Below are 21,986 nucleotides of genomic sequence, written 5' to 3' on the forward strand. Positions count from 1 at the left end.
TCAAATAAGACCCACAAACCTGAGTCAACACCAGTATCATCAAAGCTGGGGTTCTGTCGCGGTACTTTTGGTCTAAAAAATGTCCCTATGTCCATCTTCACTCCTGCGTTTCAGGCAGAGTGTAGAAGAAACCAGGCACTGCAGAAGAAGCCGGCTGCTGAAGGGCTTCTTCTTCAGTGGTGGAGGCTCAGGCAGGCTGTATACAAACTACTGCCAGCTGCTCCCTCTCTGTTGGACGTTGGTACTGCATGTAACTTCCGCGATTTAGATCCGGGGCTTTTCATAAAACATCCGGGGCTTCAGCCCAAGTAGCCGGGCCTAACGTCGCCCCTGCATGGGAGTCAATGAGAACTTGCTCTTCTCTGGAGCCAGCCTCTAGTAGATGAGAGGAGAACTGAAATTAGTCTTTAGAGGCTGCCCCTTGGCTTCAACACACCTGATTTTAATCAGTGGGTGGAGCAGAGAAACAACTAAAACATGCTGGATCGTGTCCGTCAAGGTAAAGGGTTCAACACCACTGAGGATGGAGCGCGAAGGTCCCGATTCTTCTGTTGAATAGAAGTTAGTCAAAGTTAAAAGAAAACCTGTCAGAAACTAGAATTCATATGAAAAACATAATACAAGACACTTAATTAAATACACATTACTGTACCTCAATGAAATACACTTTCAGGTTTTTGATAAAAACTGAAGGAACTGAACCTTAACTCTCCTCTCCAGTTAAACTCAAGCTCAACTTTCTATATCTGAGAAATCTCAACTTCCAACGATGCACAAATACATTCATCCTGTCCTGAAAACAGACGAGTCAGTCGATGGAAAGTTTGCATCAGAGGGTGTTAAAAATTTCCCTAACGTTGGAAAACAACCTAAAAGAAACAAATGATTTTCTGGTGGAAAATAGAAGAAAACAAAACAATTTCCACAAGCTGTTAGATGTTTAACTCAAAGAAAAAAAAAAGTTTTCTTTTCATTTGGTTTCTCTGCCGATTCATTGCTTCAAATTGCTTTTTGTTTCAACTTCCCAATTTTAACCGAAGTCTCTGTCCTCCGACTGTAACACACCGAGTTTGTGCCTCAGAGCTAAACATTCACATTTGAGACTCTTCTTTTATTTTCAAACTGTAAGAAATTAGATTTAACTCAAAGGGGCTGCAAACAAGGACGCTTGTTTCTTAGGACGCTGATGAGATGCAGGATTTTTTTGTTTTGGGGATAAATGTGTATTTTACTTTTCTAGAGTAAAAGAAGAAAATAATCTAACGTTTTATTGGTCCATTTTCCTGTTGCTTTAACCTCTGAGACGAAATCCCTTCTACACTGTAAAAAAAAGTCGGTAAAATGTACAGTAAAACACTGTCAAATTCCAACTGTATTGGTGCGTACAACCAAAAAATTCATTTTACTGTATTACATAGATTCAATAACCGTTAATTGTGAGACTGGATACAACTGTGTTTTTTTACTGTAATAAATTGTTGAAATTATAATTATTTTCAGTGAAAATAAATAAATATACTTACATTTTACAATAAAAATTTGTAACGTTGAAAATGTCTGAAAACCTTAAATTTTACGGTATCATTCAAGTAAAACTACATCTTTTGGGGTTGTGCACATTGGAATTCAAAGTATAAATCTGTAGATTTTTAAGCAAACAAAAACATTAATTTTTACCTAAGCAAGATGTTCAAAATAGGGTCCACCGTAACAATACAACCAGTAAATACCATAAAAAGCAATTATCATCAATAAAAGACAATACAATTGATAGTAGGCTATTTTTAATTTTAAAAATCCGTACATCAGTAGGCCTATTGGCCTAAAAAGTTAGGCCTGCAGTATATCATTGTCAACCTTCTGATAAAAAAAAAAATCAACAGCAAAATATGCTTAAAATAAAGTTCATGGTGGTAAAAAAAATGATTTCAATAATCTTTTTCAATTATTATTTTAAATCAACTTTATGTTGTTTCACGCCAAATTATCAGACCACCTGGGTCCGCCTTAAAGAGCAAGTCACATCAAAATCAACTTTTTTTTTAGCTGATAACTAGTATAAATGAGCATCTAATAGTGTTGTAGACATGTGTAGTTATTATTTTTGCATTTTGATGCATTTTCTTTGAAAACTCTACATTCTGTCTAAAAACGTCAGTCTAGCACCATCTTCAGCTCAAAAGAACACGTTTATTTTGAGTCGGTTTTAGCCAATGGCTAACGAGAACAATGCTACGTATTTCAGAAAAGTACTACGTAGCAGCACTGTGGTCTCAACCAGTCTTAACCAGCCTTGTAGCAATCAAGGCTCGATGGATTAGCCACAAGTGAGTTGTGCTATATTTAGCATTAGCATTGAGTCAGAGTCCCAGCAAAGCTTCTAGTATTATAGTCATTTAGTTCTAGTAGCTTGGCTGTTAATATTATAGTTAAGTGTTTTTTACATGTTACTCTTTCACCAACTTGATGGAGTTTGAACCGGGATGAAGTTTGAACCAGGTTATGCTGGCTTGAAGAGCATTTCACAAATTAGTCTAAGCCTTTCCAGCAATTAGCTGGATCCCGCCGACTGCTGCTTCCTCAAAATGGAGATTTTGGGCGCAATTTGAGGTGAGTAAGCTAAATAATTACATTTAACAGCTTCTAAAGATTGTTCCGTACCTATGATTTTGCAGCTATATTTGCTATATTTATAAATGCAAAGTAAGAGAGACGTGGACGTGATTCACGTAATTTAGACAATCAGTCCACACTGACGCAGGCTCGAAGCGAGTGATGTGTGTGATGATGTCATAGACTGGTTCTGGTTAAGTTTTTGTGCCAGTTAGTCAGGGTTTGAAATTAACACTCGCCAAATGCAAGCAAATTGCTCCATTTGGCGAGTAAATTTTTTAGCTCTATCTGCCACACAGCGAGTAAATGTTTGCACCAAATTAGTTATGTTTATCAGTCATCTTCCATGGATTTATGATACTTCTCCCGCCTGCATGCAACGTACACAAACGTACGAGAAACGTGAGCGCCGCATCCAACGTCATTTCCACCTATCCCATTCAATCAGTTTATCAAGTTAGCAGTTAGCTTCGTGTTAAAACTAGTGGTGAAGTGTGGCGGTTTTTAACTGGAGTCAGCCAGCCTTCCAAAAGAAAACTCGTCGAACTGGAAGAAAATCCACCAGGACCAGTGGCAACCAGAAGATTTCGTGAAAAGTGGCGAACTGGAGATGGCAGAGTCGTGAGACAATGGCTACATTATGATAGCCACGTAGCGTTGCTGCCTTTCACAGACACTTTTTCTGCTCGTGCTGCAAACAGGATAGCAGTCTTCTATCAACTGTCCCTCTGCATTCTTCAAATATCCAAAAAATGCCCGTACTTCCCACTTTGTCTTCTTTGAGGTATAATAAATGCCCCGAGTGCTGCCGTCTCCTCTGGCCATTATTTCAGCTTTATAGCTTAAAGAAAGTTTTGGTCGTAAACAACAAAGTCCGCCGGCAACTTCAGCAGATGATACGGTGGCTGGTAAGGGTCACCATGCCTACACCGCAGCCACGGTAATCCACCGAGATAATATATATTTTTTAAAAACAAGACGGTTATTATTATTGTCAACTTTTTTTTACCGGGGTTTGCTGCTACACCAGTTACCGTGACAACCCTAGCTCTGACACACTTTCAGATATTCTCATGGTGCAGCTGTGTTCTCCAGAGATCAAGGACTATGACCCAAATGAGGCTGTAATGCTTTGGCACAAAGACGGTGTCAGAAGCAGGAGGCCAGTGTCATGTTGCGGGTGTGGAGATGATGGAACATGTGTGGTGGAGAGTTCAGGAGGCAGGAGAGCAGGCATGGATGAAAAATAAAAATGGTTTTAATGGTGGAACAGGAGCGACAGGACAAACAAGCACATGCACATACAATGATCCGACGAAGACTGGTACAAGGAGGGAGGTATAAATACACAGGGAAATCAGGAACACATGGTCAGGTTAACGAGGGGCAGGTGAGAACAATAAGTACTAACAGTGGCGGCTGGTTAAAAATATTTTTGGTGGGGCTGTGCTATTTTTTATTTTTAAACAAACTTGTGCTTTCTGAGCTTTGTGCACAACTTCACTATTTCCTGAATTAAGCACAGCTCTTTTATTTCCTGTCTTACATCATTGGACAAACTGATTAATCCAGGTGTGTCTGACTATTGGCACGCTGCCTTGCAGACCAAGGTTGAAAAATACTGCATTAAATTGCACATAAAATAACACGACCATAAATGGTAAATAGGCAATGCAAGAGGCAAGTAACAAAAACATTTTGTTTAATTTCAACATTTGAGTGAACACCAAAAATTATGAGCAGGTCACTGTTACAGTAATGGTAGTAAACACCACTTAGACAAAATGCCAGAAATTTACACTGTTAAATATTTCTGGAGTGTTGTGCCAAGGTCAACTTTATACAAAGATCAAGTGGATGCATTTGTGTGTGTGTGTGTGTGTGTGTGTGTGTGTGTGTGTGTGTGTGTGTGTGTATGTGTGTGTGTGTGTTACCTCATTTGTACAGAAATTTTGCCCTTCTGTCCTTCTGAGTGGCAAAGCTCTCGATTAGCTTTTTATTGAAGTCAGGAATGTTTGTGACAAGCTTTTTTTCCATGGAGAGCATGGCAAGAGCATTCGGCCCATCCTGTGTCATGGTATTCCTCAAGGAAAGTCTTAATCCTCTTTAAAGTAGAAAAGCACCTTTCTGATTCGGCTGCGGTCATGGGTGTGGTGACAAGAATCTTCTTTTGCATGGCTCAGGATGGTGTGAAAAACCTGTCATATGATAAATAAAAAACAACAGATAAGTACATAGGAAACACTTTCATAGGAAATAATGTCATCAGTATCCTCTTACAAATGTCATATTTCCCAGTTTTTGGGACAATAAAACATTTCTGATTCTCAATCAGATGTTTTTACATTTGAGGTAAAAACATCTGATTGAGAATCAGAAATGCTTAATTGTCCCAAAAGTTGGGAAATTTGTTTGCTGCAGCAGAAGTGTAACAAGTAAAATGGAATCAGATTGATGTATGTACAAATTTACATGAAATACACATTTACGTGATTAAATATGTATAATAAGTATTTGTGTTGAAATTAGTTTTTACAGTTATTGCACATTAAACATGTTATTAAACAAATGTCCCGGTTTGTGGGACAACCAAGGATTTCTGATTCTGATTGTCTTGTTCACAGAAATGTAATGTACAGCTTACCTCTGCACCCAGCTGCTGTTGTTCCCTGCATGGCAACGTTAGCTCTGCTGCCTAGCATGGCTAGCTTCACCATGTTGTTGTCCATGTGTGCCCGGGATGACTCGTGTTTCTTCACCTTCTCAGAAAAATGTTTAATGTCTGTAACTCCTGACTCATCCATGCCTTATCTGTCCCAGCCGTTTTGAATAACAAACACGGAAAGCAAAATAACGCATTAGCGTGATTGCATCCAGCTAGCCAAGCCTTCCTGGTTTACCAATTTTGGGAGAAGCGTCGTGTGTACAGTTTACCTCTCTCCTTCTCCTGCTGGCTTATCTTTACGTCGGGCTGATCTGGTCCAAGCTCTTTGACATTAAGTTTTTCCACCATAGTTCTCCTCTCGAACGGTTACTGGAGAAGGGACTGAACTGAATTCAGTGGCTGCTGAGATCCGGTATCCATGCTTGTTGTAGTCACCGGCGGCGTCCATGTTACATCTGCGTCACGACCAAAAACGACTCTGCCGAACACCAACGAATCCTTTGGCGGTAGCTCCATCGCCCATCATGCTTCTGAAACGTTCTGAAACAACGTCAACGCTGATTGGATACATTCCCATTCCTACCCTTTGATATTCTTGTCAGCAATTGGACAGCTGGTCTCGTCCTGTTTGGGCGATTGAAAAACAGCACACAGCCTCCACCGCTCGGCAGAGACCGGCAGAGATCGGCAGAGACCGGCAGAGACCAATATATATATATATATATATATATATATATGATTTATTTTTGTTACAAAACACACAATTAACTTAGAATATGTGATTATTGTTAATTTTATTTATTTATTTATTTATTTATTCAAAATAAAAATTAAAAACACGGAAAAACTGGGAGGGCGGCGCCCTATCGCCCTCTACTGGCCAGCCGCCACTGAGTACTAATCAGGGCAGGAGAGAGACACAGTCAGGAAGGCAGGGGCAGAACATGACAGCCAGACTTCATGGACAGAGAAAACAGGGAGTCTGACTAGATTTCAATGAAAGAGTTCATAAAAACACCTCTTAAAATAAATAAATAAATAAATAAATAAATAGTAAAAATGACAAAAGAGTCACTCATTTTGTCACTCTGTTTGGAATTAACATAATATAGCATAACATGCTTTAGGTAGATCTAAATCATTTACAATTTTGGCCGGTAAAAAATATGCTTGGCCGGGAGATTTTCATCATCTACCAGCCAACTTGGCCGGTGAGTAAAAAATTTAATTTCGGACCCTGCAGTTAGTAATATCAGAGATGATACAGCGCAGGAGGGACACTCAAGAGTAGCTCCTCCTGCAGCAGACCTGACCCGGTTCTGAACTGGTGCTGAGTCCGGTTCTCGTTAGAACATGTCTGATTCTGGACCCTGAGTTAGCTCTGAGAGCAGTCCGATCACTCACCAGCCATGTTATGAAGCACATATTAGACAGTTTGTTTTGTACTCAATCTAAGTTACTAAACTCCCACAACAACGTGATGTTATTATTATTTTCAGGCTAAATCTGCCCAATAAATCTGCTGTCAGACTGATGTAGTTGTAGCGTTATGAAGCTTATAATGGTCTGCCTTCTTTTATATCTCCCAGTTGTTTATGAATCTTAGTAAACCGGATTGGACTACTTTCATAAACAACCAGATTCTGCCCTACCACAGACGAAAGTTCTGATTGGTTGAGAATAATGTGTCATGCGTTTCCATGGTAATGTATATCAGTCTGTCTGGTGCAGTCCTGTTTATTCATTTAAACACATAACTCATGACATCTTTATTTCACAGATCATTCACCTGATTATTAATGATCAACATATGCCTTGATTAGCTTATCACAAATAAAGTACTTTGATTAATTAATGAAAAGCGTTCTTCTTCTGTTCTTCTGTCTCTTCTCCTGGAATGTAAACATACTGAACCAAGCGTCCGACCTTGGCGATGTTACTGTGTGAAGGGGCAGCTGTTAAGGGCAGACCATTATAAGCTTCATAACGCTACACAGTCCTCCACCAGCCTGCACCGGTCCAGGCTAGAGCCTTGCAGGTGAGTTATTTTTAACCATCTGTCTCTTTTTACCTTCTAGTTTTAATATGTAATTATTTTAGCTTATTGTTACACATGTGTGTTGCTGCTCTTAAAAACAACTATAATTGCTGTTTCTTTATATTTCACATAGCCTCCCAGCAGCAGTGTGTCTGACACTGGGACCATGATGGGAATTCCACCCAGATCAGCTTCTACACTCCTGAACAGACCCAGGTGTGGTGGAGAGCTTCTGAGCAGCTTCCATATGAATTACAGGACAAGCTCTATGAACTGATCCAGGTAAAAACATTCTAAATAATAATAGTGTACTCTGTATTCTGTTTGTTTACCTTACATCTCTGCCTGGCTGGTCACCACTGGAGAGGAGTATCTTCCCAGACTCACACTAACATCCCATTTAACCTCAGGGCCTCCTGTTCTAACAGAAAAACCTGCAGCTCCATCCTTGCTCTGCTTTCCACATGTTTCTCATCATCTCTGGAAATGGCCTCCCACAACACTGTGATGTTATATATAATTTTATTTTTTCAGGCTAAATGAACCCAAGTAATCTGCTGTCAGACTGATTGTTGCAGCTACAAATGGTCCAGACTAACATGAAGCCTTGCAGATGTAGTAACGATGAGTTGTTTTTAATCATTATGTAATCTTCCTTACCTTTGAGTTTTAACATCATCTATATGTTTTAGTTTCATAGCTTATTGCTACACGTGTGTTGCTGCTGTGAGCTTGGAGCTAGATTAACGTATTTTCCGGACTTTCGCTCCCTCCGGTTAATAGACGACACCACGGTTCTTCATTCACTGATGGATTTATTCCTCCTTCACACTTCTCCTCCAAGACACTATTAATCCACCGTCAAACTGTCATTACACCAAAGTACAGAATAACCAAATATAAATATTACAAAAAAAGCATTAACCCAAGTTCACAGATACTCAATAAATAAACACAGTTAACGTACCTCGCTGGCTGCACGTAACCATAAGGGAGTGAATCCGCTTCAGGAACAAAACTTAACAAAGGTAATTCGCTGGTTTCTTCTTCGTCTTCTCTACAGCTTTCCCTTACTTTAAACTGCTTATTTATTCATTCCTGTGACTGCGTAGGTTATAGCTCAGCTTCTTTTCACATGCTCTTTTACTTCCCTTTCCGTCACCCAAAATGGGCCGTGCGCAACACAGCATGAAACTTAGTTCCTACCCCAAAGAAACAACAATAGACCAGGGAAATAAGATACATACATAACACAATAAATCAAACAAATTGACATAATTTACATTGTGGCAGTTAAACTCCCACCAAATCTCAACTTGAGATTTCCCTGTAGATTTGAACCTTCAAGTGATAAGCATTTACAACAGTTTAACACATGCTTATTCAGCTTCAACCAGTAGAACTATTTTTTGCACCGGCCTTTCAAGATAAACTGGCCTAGTTGAACGTTTTCCCCGTTCATCCAAAGTTGAGTCGCTAACCAACAGCTTCACCTTTCTGACCCTTCCGTCAGCGCTGGGGTACACCTCTGTGACTCTTGCTAGTCTCCAGTGATTTCGTGGAGCACTGTCCTCTTGAAGAATAACAATGTCATTGACCTCGATGTTTTTCTTATCCCCATGCCATATCTGTCTTTGCTGGAGATTAAGAAGGTACTCCCTCCTCCACCTTGTCCAAAACTCGTTCGCCAAGAACTGCACCTGCCGCCATCTCTTATGCAGGTATAAATCTTGACTTACAAACTGACCTGGAGGTGGCAATATGATGTTAGACTTCATCAGCAGAATGTGATTTGGTGTGAGCGGTTCAAGACTTGTTGGATCATTCAGGTGCTCTGTTGTCAGGGGTCTGCTATTTATTATAGCCATCACTTCATACAAAAATGTCCTAAGTGAGGCAGTGTCAAGTCTTTTAGCGGACTGATCAAGGATTGCTGTTAGGACACTTCTGACTGTCCTTATTTGCCTCTCCCAAATTCCTCCCATATGGCTTGACGATGGGGAATTCATTACAAACTCACAGCCATATTCCTTCACCTGCTCATGATCCCAGTTCTTCATTGAGTCCATGAACTCTCTCTTTGCGCCCACAAAGTTGGTACCTTGATCACATCTCAACTGCCTAACATTCCCACGTATTGCAATGAATACGCGCAATGCATTGATGAAAGCATCCGAACTGAGGTCATCAAGCATCTCGATATGTACAGCTCTGCAACACATACAAGTGAAGAGAAGGCCATACTTCTTCAGTTCCTTTCTTGCATCCCTCACATAGAATGGTCCGAAGCAATCCATGCCACAATATGTGAATGGCGGGGTTATTTCCACTCTGTCCTTTGGCAAATCTGCCATTTTTGGGTCGTGCTTGTTCCTTCTATACTTTCTGCATGTGACGCACTTAAAGATGTGTGAGGCAACTGCACCACTGCATCCAACGACCCATATCCCATTAGATCGCAACTCATTTACAGTCATACCTCTTCCTTGATGCTGCACCTTCTCATGATAATGCTTAATCAATAAAGAAGACACATGGCTTGTTTTTGGCAGAATAGCAGGATGCTTAACGTGCGGATGAAGATCACTTCTTGTCAAGCGGCCGCCTACTCTAAGCACACCCTGCTCATCCAAAAATGGACTTAATTTACATAGCTTGTTTGCTTTGTCTTTGGATTTTACATCCTTGCATTGTTGCAAATTCTTGATTTCACTGCTGAATACTTCTCTTTGGACCAATATGATTAAGAAAAGTTCAGCTTGTTGTCTTTCCTCAACACTTGTACTTCCACTGAGTTTGGGGCTAAGACCCTTAACTTGCTTAGCATGACGTTTAAGACAAGCAATAGCCTTCACAACTCTTTTCCAGTCAGAAAACTTGGTCAAGCGATCCACCAATGTTCTATTTGTCCTTGCACTGGTGATGAGTACTTGAGCCCTTTGAAGTTCTGGATCAGTATCACTAACCTCTCCCACCTTGGCATCCTTTGTTGGTAGTTCCCTTTCCCACAGAAAGTCTGGGCCAGTGAACCAATTTGAAGCAACGAGCCGATCTGCCGATAACCCTCTCGAAGCATGGTCCGCCGGATTGTCTTCAGACTGCACATGATACCATTGGTTGACATCTGTGGTGGCTTTGATTCTCTGGATCCTATTTGCCACGAAAACATGGAAGCGTCTGGCATCATTCTTAATATACCCGAGAACAACCTTAGAATCTGTCCAATAATATTCCTTAAGGTTGTCTATTTCAAGCTCATGGTTTAACATAGCACCTATCTTCGCAGCAACCACTGCTGCAGACAGCTCAAGCCTTGGAATCGTTGTGACCTTAGTGGGGGCAACACGCGCTTTCCCCATGACAAGTGAGCAGTGTACACTGCCATTAGAGTTCACTGCTCTTAGATAAGTGCACTCCCCATAACCTGTGAAGCTAGCATCTGAGAAGTGATGTAGCTCGTACTGCTTGACATCTATGAAGCTTGCTGGTATGTAGCACCTCTTAATTTTTACTTGACACAAGTTATGGAGATCTTGTAACCATGACTGCCACTGTGATCTGCACTCCTCTGAAAGTGGTTCATCCCAACTAACTTTCTCTCGACTCAACTGTTGCAAGATCAACTTACCACGCAAAACAAACGGTGCTACAAAACCCAGAGGATCGTAGATGGAAGCTACTGTGGATAGCACTCCCCTTCTCGTCATCGGGTGTTTCTTGACAGTTACTCTGAACTGCAAGTCATCAGAGGATACGCACCATTGCACGCCCAGTGCTCTTTCTAGGAGTGGCTCCCCTAAATCTATGTCCAGCTCTTTGACACTGTCAGCACATTCTTCCCTTGGTATTGATTCCAATACCTTCTTGCTGTTGGAAATGAACTTGTGCAGTCTAAGCTTGCCTGCACTGCAAAGCTCACTAGCTTCCTTGATCAGTTCAATTGCCTCCGCATCAGACCCTACACTCACCAGTCCATCATCAACATAAAAATTTCTTCGGATGAACCTGACAGTGCTTTCGTTAAATCGATCCTGACCTTCTGTGGCTAGATGTTTAAGTCCAAAATTGGCACAGCCAGGTGAAGAAGCTGCTCCAAACAAATGGACTTTCATCCGAAAAACTGATGGTGGAGCCTCGAGATTATCATTCTCCCACCATAAGAACCTCAAGTAGTCTTGGTCTTCAGGCTTTACATGGAATTGATGGAACATTCTTTCCACATCACACATAATAGCGACTGGGCCCTTTCGAAATCTACAAAGAACTCCCACCAAGGTGTTTGTGAGCTCAGGACCTGTAAGAAGGTAGTCATTCAATGACATGTCTTGAAATCTTGCCGAGCAATCAAAGACCACTCGCAGTTTCTCTGGTTTTTTAGGGTGGTATACGCCATGGTGAGGAATATACCAAGCTGATTGTCTATCAAGCTCCTCTTCTGGGATCCTTTCTGCTTCACCACGACTGATAATGTCCTTCATGAAGTTCATGTAATCTGCCTGATATTTCTGGTCTCTCTTGAGTCTCCTCTCCAAGCACTTAAGGCGTTGGACAGCACATGGTTTGTTATTTGGTAACTCTGGCCTGCTCTGTTTGAAAGGCAGAGGCATTTCAAGATGTCCATCTTCTTTGTGTCTAATTTCTTCTTTCATTTTGGTCAAAAACTGGAGATCTTCTTGCGAAAGATTTGCCTCTTCTCCAAGTCTTTCACTGAAGTCCGATTCCAGCACCTTAAGTACATCTTCTGGAGCAGTCAGTTCTTTAATTCTTGTTTTGAAGACATAATGAACGTTGCTCTTCAGATTACTTGTTACTTTGGGTTCAGGAATCACTTGCCTTACAATGATGCGGTGACTTACTCCAATCGCATCACTGTAGTTTTCACTTGGATCACCATAGCTTACTATGCTCCAGCCTACGTCAGTTTTCTGTGCAAAGGGCTGGTTGTCCTCACCACATACAACTTCTCTTGGCATCAGTGCTTGTGGACAGTTATACCCAATAAGAAGACCGATTTCACAGTTCTTCGGTGGGGCAATGTGTTCTGCAAGATGCTCTAAATGAGGCCATGCCCTTGCTGTCTCAGATGTTGGAATGTGTGTGCGATTGGCAGGTATGAATTCACGAGTGTAGACCGTTGGCACTGTGATCTTCTTAGAAGAAGATAACCCTCTTATTTGTAAACCTTTGATTCTTTTGCATGGTACAATTGTTTCCTTGGACGACATTGTGGACAGCTTCAACTTGACTGGCTCTGCATTAACATCAAGAGCATCCACTACTTCTTCAAGAATGAATGAAGAGTCACTTTGTGAATCTAACAGAGCATAGACAAGGACCTCTTTATTTGAATTACCAGGCATTGACGCGTAAACAGGAACTATTGCTGAAGTCTGAGCACTGTTACCATCATGTACAACTCTATTGGATGTGGTTTCTTGAATGGTGTCTTGCAGCGATTGTAGCGTTCTTTCCTTAATGCAACTCGTCCCATCATTTTCTTGTTGTTTTGAGCGATCCTCATGTAAGCATGTGGGGTGACGCTTAGAGCAGGTGTCACAGACCATCCGGTTGCTGCAATTCTTGGATTGATGGCCAGGACTCAAACAGCCGAAACACAGTTTCTCACCTTGAATGAACTTCACTCGGTCAGCAACTGGCCTTGCAGTTAGTCTACGACACTTGTGCAGGACATGTCCTGTTTTCTTACAGAACATACATGTGCTTATGTTCTTCTCAGTGGTGTTAGTGGTAAAAATCCTTGCACTTGCTGCTTGGCTCTTAGGGGTCACTACATTCTGCGGTTTAGATCTTGTCCTTTCCTGCTCCCCTTGCCGCAAAGCAGTAGTAGTAAGTAGTAACAGGGTTACAAGCAATACTAGCCTCCAAGGTCAGGAAGGTTACGAAATACTTGAAATCTGGGAACCTCCCATGCTCCAGCTGATACTGTGTGGCTTTTCGGTTCCATCTGCTGCTTAACCAATCAGGCAACTTGGCTGTCAGCCTTTGATTTTCGACGTCATCATCAAGAATACGCAGACACTCATTGTGAGTCATGGCACATTCACAACTGCGTAAAAAATCCACAAATTTCCTTAAGTCAGTGCTCTCTCTTGACGCTATTTTTGGCCAGGCATGTAATTTGTCTCGGCAGGCCTTTGCAATCATAAAAGGCTGGCCGTATCTCTCATTGAGCAGTCCCCATGCAGCTACATATGCAGTATCTGAACCAATCAGGAAACAACCTTCTAATGCCTCTCTAGCTGCTCCTCCAACATATTTCTGAAGAAAGAATATTTTCTCTGAACTTGAAATATTTTTCCTTTCAATAAGAGTTTGGAAGGATGATTTCCAATGATTAAACTTGAGTGGATCACCATTAAAAACTGAGGGCGCTGGAATGGGTAGCCTATTTGCTGATATAGCCTCAGCTAAGACTTTCACAAGCTCTCCTGTGCTGTCTTGAACCACATGTGTTGGCACTGCATCCTTTGGTGATTGTGAGTGCCAGTTGTCAGATTTCATTTGGTTGCGTGGCTGCATAACCTCATGTAGATCTAGGCTCTGTGGAGCATTCCTTTGTGCTGGGCTGAGCTCATTCTCATCATACACTTGAAGCCTTGCTTTGGCTGCATTCATCCTTTTCAAATTCTCTAAACGATCAAGCTCTCTCTTTAGGTTCTCAACAGACCTCTTTCTTGCAGCATTCTCTTCTTGCTGTTTCTTTGAGAGCGGCCTCTTGTTTCTCTCTTTCTAGCCTGCGTTCGGTTTCTTCTCTTTCTCCTTCAAGACGACGAGCTAATGCGGCTGCTTCTTGGTCTGCGATGATCAACCTCTCTTCAGCTTCAAGCTTTTGCAGCTTCTCTTGGTGGTCCTCTTGTTCAGTCATAATCTGCAGTACAGCCCGTGTAGCTGCATACTCGGCAGCAGCTTCTTGTCTTCTAAGTGAAGATACATTTGAGTGAATAGAAGATGCTTTAGAACCATTAGAGGCAGAAAGTGAAACACTGGAAGTTGAAGATGCGAATACAGAACTGTGATCTGGCCAAATCAACTCCTCAGCTGTACCCTGTATTTCAAATTGAGCATTTTGTAATACAGTCTTGGTGATCGAGATGCAGTTATCCATCTTGCGACGCATGTCATGGGATGGTTGATCAATTTTTCGGTAGTCATCATAAGCAATGTTCAATTCAGATAATTCCCTTTGAATACCGATGATGTGTTCTTGTAGGATGTCACTAGGATCCTGTTTTAACACAGATCTTTTAGCTACTTTAATTAGAGCTTTCCATCGCTCATATTTGCTGTCAAAGCGAAGCACTAGCCCCTTGATTTGCTTTTTCTGTAACTCCTTTCCCTTTTCTGTTAATGTCCGGGCTCTTTCACTTCTACGAGGCACTTCAGGTGGTGCTATATTTTGCCCGATATTTGATTCATCTGTCTGCTCTAACTCGGTCTCTTCTTCCAGAGCAGCTGCTGCACCCTGAGCTTCTTTACTTGTATGTGACATTTTGATTATTTGTACACAGGCAACATACAAGAGCAAGCTGCAACACTATTTGTCAATGCTAAATAAGGGGCTTAACTAACTAAAGTCACTCTCCATGTAGAATATTACAGAGTAAGTGCACTTAACAGAGTTCTTCTTATAACCTGTCACACACCGAACTTGTAAAGACACTGAACCGTAAATACAAGCTGTGGATGTTTACCAAATGTACAAGGTGTGCTTCTGCTCCTTAAGAGCCAACTATTATTATTCAACTGAACATGAACTTACATAACTTACTTAAGTGCACATTCATATACGTGAAACACCGTGGCTGCCAGGTTATACACAGTCCCTCTTAGTTTTCAACTCTTGTGTCACTTTTCAGACCAAAACTTTAGAGTCTGACTTATAGACTTCTTCATGAAAACCTTATGAACCTGTGTGGCCTAAACAGTGGCTTATCTGTGTTCCCGTCTTGATGAGCTGCCGAACTTGCGCTGATAGGGCATGTTTGGGCCTCGAGTTTGACTTTCGCTCCCTCCGGTTAATAGACGACACCACGGTTCTTCATTCACTGATGGATTTATTCCTCCTTCACACTTCTCCTCCAAGACACTATTAATCCACCGTCAAACTGTCATTACACCAAAGTACAGAATAACCAAATATAAATATTACAAATAAGCATTAACCCAAGTTCACAGATACTCAATAAATAAACACAGTTAACGTACCTCGCTGGCTGCACGTAACCATAAGGGAGTAAATCCGCTTCAGGAACAAAACTTAACAAAGGTAATTCGCTGGTTTCTTCTTCGTCTTCTCTACAGCTTTCCCTTACTTTAAACTGCTTATTTATTCATTCCTGTGACTGCGTAGGTTATAGCTCAGCTTCTTTTCACATGCTCTTTTACTTCCCTTTCCGTCACCCAAAATGGGCCGTGCGCAACACAGCATGAAACTTAGTTCCTACCCCAAAGAAACAACAATAGACCAGGGAAATAAGATACATACATAACACAATAAATCAAACAAATTGACATAATTTACATTGTGGCAGTTAAACCGGACTGTAAGGCGGTACTTTTTCCCCACGCTTTGAACCATGCGGCTTATAATATAATTATAATGAGGTGCGGCTTCACTGAAGATTTTCCTTCACATGCCAGGGGGCGCTTTAGCAAAATGTGAAACAGGTGGAAGTCAAAAGTGAAAATCGAAGAAAGTGCTCGTTTTAATTGAGCACATGTAAGCAGCCAGCACGACGAAGAATTCTTTTCAAATCCATACCTCCCTCTTCATGGTAACTACATGTATGAGTTCATATGATGCCGCCTTTAAGTTGAAGGCCATCGATCTGGCAGTAAAGGAGGGAAACAGTGCTGCCGTACGTAAGCTTGGCATGAATGAATCCATGGTTCGGCGCTGGAGATGGCAGCGGGAAGAACTCATTCAAGCCAGCTTCACCCGGGAATGATGACAGCAACACGGAGAGCGACACTGACATCGCCACAGAAAAAGTATGTGACGAAGCTCTTCGGAGGCTGTTCAACTCCGACACTGAAGAAGAGGACTTTAATGGCTTTAGTGCGCAAGAGGAAGATGAGAGCGAATGACTTTTTCTTGTAGGCAAGTGTGTTTTATTTATTAACCAGGCATGTTTTGTGTGCAGTTTTTATTTTCTATCATCCAGGGCTTATTAATGCTGTGTCAGCGCTGTTCTTTTCTTCTAAACATGCATGCAAATTACCGGTAATAACATGTCCGTTCTCTTTTTATTTTATAACCATCCAGAAATATTAACGCTATCCGTGCTGTTTTCTTTTCTAAACTTGCAGGCACGTTCACCCGTTTTTAAAATTCATTTTGTTGAATTAAAACAACAACGAAAAACCTCCGTGTAGCATCTTTCTAATTATCTTATGTTGTGGCCATACATGTGCTGTGCGCCGGAGACCTGCATGCGGCTGCTGCGCCGCGGCTTGTATTTGAGTGCAGCGTGTGTTTGTAGAAAACCTTTTTTTTGTTGGTGCGGCTTATATTGAGGTGCGCTCTATAGTCAGGAAAATTCCGGTACATCATGGAGGAGGCGACTGATTCTGGTCCTGTGACACGTGGTGACGTGTGAGCTGATTCACCTGGTAAATAACTTTTACATTAAATATTTTGTTTTTTGCTGTCAAAAGTAAATTAACTAATAACCTGCATTATTGCAGGACACTCAGCAAAATATGGACGCTACATCATGAGGCAGGCATGTGTTAAGATTCTATAAGAGCACATGAGGTGAGCAACACCTCATATTATTATTATTGTACACTGTCCTGGATTTGTTTTCTTTCTGCATCTCATCATTAGCCTGGCTGATCACCTGATAACTCCTGTCATCTGGTTATGACTTTACCTGAAGGACTAACAGTGGAAGGAAAAGGATACACACTCCAGGGGCGGAGCTACGGGGGGGGGGGGGGCAGTGGGCCCCTGGCCCTGGCTTGGGAGGGGCCCGGCCATGAGGGGGGTGAGAGGAAATGGAGAAAACTGCGCCTCTAATAAAGGCCGTTTCACACGGCAGGAGTCTGCAGAATGTGACAAAATTGCGAGCTAAAACTCTCAATTCCGAGAATAATTTTATGTGTTTTACAGAAAAATATTTCCTAGAGAAAACTAAGAATTTCTTTGTAATTAAAGGCAGACATTTTCGCTACCTAAAGTAAGATTTTCTGACCTTGTAAGGTCAGAAAATGCAGAACAAATACTTTTAAATTAATGAGGAAAAGTTTAGTTTAGAAAGCAAAAATGTGCCTTTTAAAGAGCAAGTCACCCCCAAATCAACTTTTTTTTGCTGATAAACTACATAAACGAGTGTCTAATCGTGCTGCAGACACGTGTGGTCAATAATTTGGCACTTCAGTGCATCTTAGCTAAAATGTAAATATTCTGCCTAAAACTTTCAGTGTTGTGCCGTCGTCAGGGAAAAATTCTGCACTGTATCTGAATTTAAATCTGCCACCGCTATTGGCTAAGAGGTATGCTATGATGTTAGCTGGTACATTATGATGTCACAATGCCATTGTGAGCCTGTGTGTGTGTGTATTTGTTAGCGGCTCCACCCTCCCGGTCTGCCAGGCAACAGCATTTGTTGCATTTTTCAAACATGAAGTGGGAGGGGAGTTAGTAAATTGTAGGGGGTGACTTGCTCTTTAAGAAATTCTTAGTATTTTTAATTCCTAATGGTCACTTCATTTGCTAGAAAAAACTGAGTCTTTAAAAGCTATTACAATAAACTTCAAGATTCCTGCATATACTCTGATTCAGTCATTAACTTAAAGTAGGAGACTTGAATACAATGCTTTCCAATAAATTGTGATTGTGATTAGGGCTGTGTTGTCTACGTATCACTTTTACATAAGTAGGTTGAAGAACTGTATTGTTAAAACTTCAGAAATAATTTATCTCTAGATTTGTTTTTGAGAGTATGTTCATTTCTGTGCATTTTGCTCAAGCACTGATCAAATTTTTGAAACTTTGCCCATTTTTTCCTGCAGAGGGGATACTGCTAGACCAAAGTGAACTCCTGATCGACACTGAAGTCTTGTATCTTCGACACCATGCCATTAGAAACTCCATTGAGTGCTTTCCTTCACCAAGGCAGGACCCAGTGACTCATTACAGTTGATCGGTCAGGGGCAGGTAATTTTGTGTTTCATGTTTATTTATTTATTCCTCCACTGATTACCTGCCATAATATATGAACACATGTTGTATTCTCAAGATCTATGCTATGGGAAGGAATAGAAAAATATGTTTATTTTGTTTTCAAATGCTATGTCAATTTTTCTCATTGTTTATCAGTAATTTTCATCAACTTATTTGAGCATCTTTATATTTTTCTATATTTAATGGTTGCAAATGTTAAATGTACAGTCATTTTTTTAATTTTCTCATTGTACTGTCAAATGTACGGTAAAATACCGGCAGCTGTGGTTGCCAGGAATTTACCGTAAAATGTATCAAGTCTAAATAAAATGCTGTAATTTCTTATACTGTTTCACTGTGTTTTTACTGTCAAAGTTTTTAACAAGGTTTACCATATTTTTATTTTTACAGTTATTTGGCATAATAAGTTTTATCCTATTACTGTTAAATGAACAACAAATCAATGTAAATATTAATATAATATAACATTTTTTAACTGTAAATAGGATTACAAAACCAGTATACCGTATTTTCTTTTACAGATTACACATTTTTTTCACGGTATATTCCTGGCAACCACAGCTGCCGGTATTTTACGTAAACTTGACAGTTTTATTTTTTACAGTGTAGCTGCTGTTTCTCTCATGGCTTTGGTAGATAGAGGGAGCTACTCTCCTGTAGTTAACCCTTCTCTGATTGGGTGACAGTTTGATGATGCTGAAGATTTTCCTCTTTAATTCTCACCAACAGGCAGCTGCTCTGCAGGAAAACTGTAAATATATAATTTTATCTCATATATGCTTGAATATTTAATGACAGGAGATTGAACAGCCACTTCTGTTTCTTGCAGCCTTTATTTGATTTGAGGATGAAACACTGAATGACCATCTGCTCTAACCTTGTTCCATCAGCCATAAACAAGCCGGCTCCATCAGTGAAAGAAAGGAGGATAAAAAAAAGAAAAAGAAAACGGGTCCTGGCCAAATATTTGCCGCTCTTCAACCTCATTTGGTTTAGGGTGTTCTGTGTTTGCATTTCAATGACCCGCGGTCAGTGTCAGAACCGAGACACGTGTGTCCCTGACGAGCCGTCCCCCTGATAAGACGCCAGCAGAGCAGTTAGGCCTTGCAGGATGGGAGCAGGGTGAAGGATGGAGCAAACACAGGCAGGCTGCTGGTTCACACAGCGGTTCTGGTATCAGCTCCCCGAGCTTCTTTTATTTCCCTCCTAGCAGCTTGTAAAATCGCCCCACTGAGGTGTCAGGAAAAAGCATTTGGGACCAATTGTTATTCATTGCTTTTATTGTCTGAAAGGCACTTGTCGATAAATACACCTCCCACTGCTCAGTCAGGCAGATTCTCAAATCCTCTTAATTACTGCTCATGCAAATCACACATCAGAGCTCCTGAAACATTTTGCAAAAGAAAAAGAGTGTGAGAGGATAAAGGAATGCAGCAGCAGAATGTGTGTGTGTGCATTTCTTTTTATTGGCTGCAGATATGAAATTAGCTGAGGAGGATGGGATTGTGTGGATTAGGCAGACAGATTTCACCAAACCAGGACTCTCTACGTGTAATTCATTTTGGCGTCCTTGAAATTGCTACTGTGAGAAATTCAGCATCTGCAGCCACAGTGAGAGTCCTCAAATATAGACAGAATCCACCCCCTGCCCCCCTGCTTTGCCCACAACACCCTCATCACCACTCCCATGTTCTCCTACGTGAATGGAAGTGGGGGCGAGAATGAACCGGTTTGGAATTTCTGTTCAATTCTGCAGCTCTTAAAAATATTTGGAGTCTTTGTGGGGAAAATCTGACAGTTTGATACCTCTCAGTGGGCACCACTAATCCTCTGAAAGAGTGTTTGAGTGTTAGTTTGCACAAATCACAAAAAAATAAAAGCTGCTGGTATTTTTCTTACAGAATCAGAACATGGAGCCAGTTTCGTTTTAATCAGCTGAAGCTTTTATATCAGCGGAGCACCCGGCCGGCGGCCTCGGGGTGGCCAGCCGTGAACCACAAGGTAAACATTCAGCGTCTGGCCAGGGACGTTTCTTCTGTCATACCCCTCCTGCTGCCTTTCCACCATCTCTGTGCTGGAAAAGCATGAAAATACAGTGGAAAGGTTTAATGTGGAACTATTTTCATCCAGTGACAAAGCCCCAATGACGGCGTGATTGTTGTACTGTTTCTGGGAAGATGCTCTGATACTTAGATTTGATTCTGTCTCAAAGTGGGCCTCGCAAACGAAAATCGAGCAAATTTTTTGTATTACAGCTGCAACAGGACATTAGGTTTAACTCGGGTTTTTGCAGAATTTGCAATGCCCCTCTAATTGACCCCCTGACGCCGGGGCTATGTGTATTTTAATTTTAATTCTTGTCAGTGTATGCTACAAGATACTTTTTAATTGGTTGCTTTCAGACTAGCTGTAAGCATATCAGTCTCGAAGGATGTAAACTCTATCTTTCTGAACACAGGCTCTTCAAGTAGCTGTCTATAACAGGGAAAATAATAATTTTGAATAGAAACACAATTTTAAATAGTAAAAAATACTTTCACGATAATTGGAAAAAATGTTAGTTAGATTTGTTCTTGTTGCAGCAGCAACCTGAAAGGTCTGTCCAAAGTGTACTCAACCCATTACAAAATGTGACATGTCCAGTCAGAGGATTAGATCACCAATCACCTGGTGTCACTGACGGCCTCGGGGAGGCTCACCATGAACCCATCTCCAAACATCTCCACACTCTCAGCTGCACATCCTGATCTAGTAATCAGTCCACAGGTTAAAAACATTTTCCTCTCAGTCCAGAGATGATAAAGGCCTCTGCACATGCTCAGAAGTAGGAAAACCAATGAGTTATCCACAGGAACTGACCAAAGAGCAGCCAAAAGCTGCAGGGTGTTTGTTTTGTGACACAACAGGACGCTGGCATGGGCCTGAAAATGTCCATTTCTTTTTCCCTGTTCAGTTCAGTCGTGAAAGGAGACGAGGAGACATCAACCTTTAACGTGAGGATTAAAAAATCCTCCTCTTCTACAGGGAGCAGTTTTAAGCTTTTTAAATACTTTAATTCTCATGAAAACAGAAAAAACTCACCTCAGCTTGTCAGGATTATCTTGAAAGGGACACGATGAGTCGAAGAGGTCACAAGAAGATTTATGAGACACGGAAAACAGAACTGACCCAGTGAGATCTGAGCTCAGCCGTCAAAGAAAAGCTGCAGAGTCATGCTAAAGCAAAACTTTAATATCAGGCGGACCTCAGAGTAAACACATGCAGACAGTGTGATAAATGCTCAACTTCTTACTATGAATTTTCATCCACACAGTTGATCCACACATCTTGTTTATGTCATGTTCTGTGTCCCTTTGTTCCCCAGCCCCTCCAGTTCTCCATCCCTCTCTAGATTCCCCTTTTGTGTCTCATAGCGCCCCTATGTGTCCTTTGTCTGCGTCTCATGTATGTGTCTTCTGCTG

General features: G+C 41.2%; 1 protein-coding gene across 1 annotated transcript; it reads right to left on the bottom strand.

Moving 5' to 3' along the window:
• Positions 1-6,363: 6,363 nt before the first annotated feature.
• Positions 6,364-15,932, bottom strand: LOC129167177 (uncharacterized). The gene is made up of 2 exons (XM_054751454.2): positions 15,543-15,932; positions 6,364-15,442 (listed from the first exon to the last, which is right to left on the bottom strand). The coding sequence occupies exon 2, from the start codon at positions 13,028-13,030 to the stop codon at positions 8,696-8,698; it is 4,335 nt and encodes a 1,444-aa protein (XP_054607429.2). The 5' UTR covers positions 13,031-15,442; positions 15,543-15,932; the 3' UTR covers positions 6,364-8,695.
• Between the last annotated feature and the right edge of the window lie 6,054 nt (positions 15,933-21,986).

This window comes from Nothobranchius furzeri, chromosome 7 (assembly GCF_043380555.1).
Source record: "Nothobranchius furzeri strain GRZ-AD chromosome 7, NfurGRZ-RIMD1, whole genome shotgun sequence".
In the NCBI taxonomy this organism is placed as follows: Eukaryota; Metazoa; Chordata; class Actinopteri; order Cyprinodontiformes; family Nothobranchiidae; genus Nothobranchius; species Nothobranchius furzeri.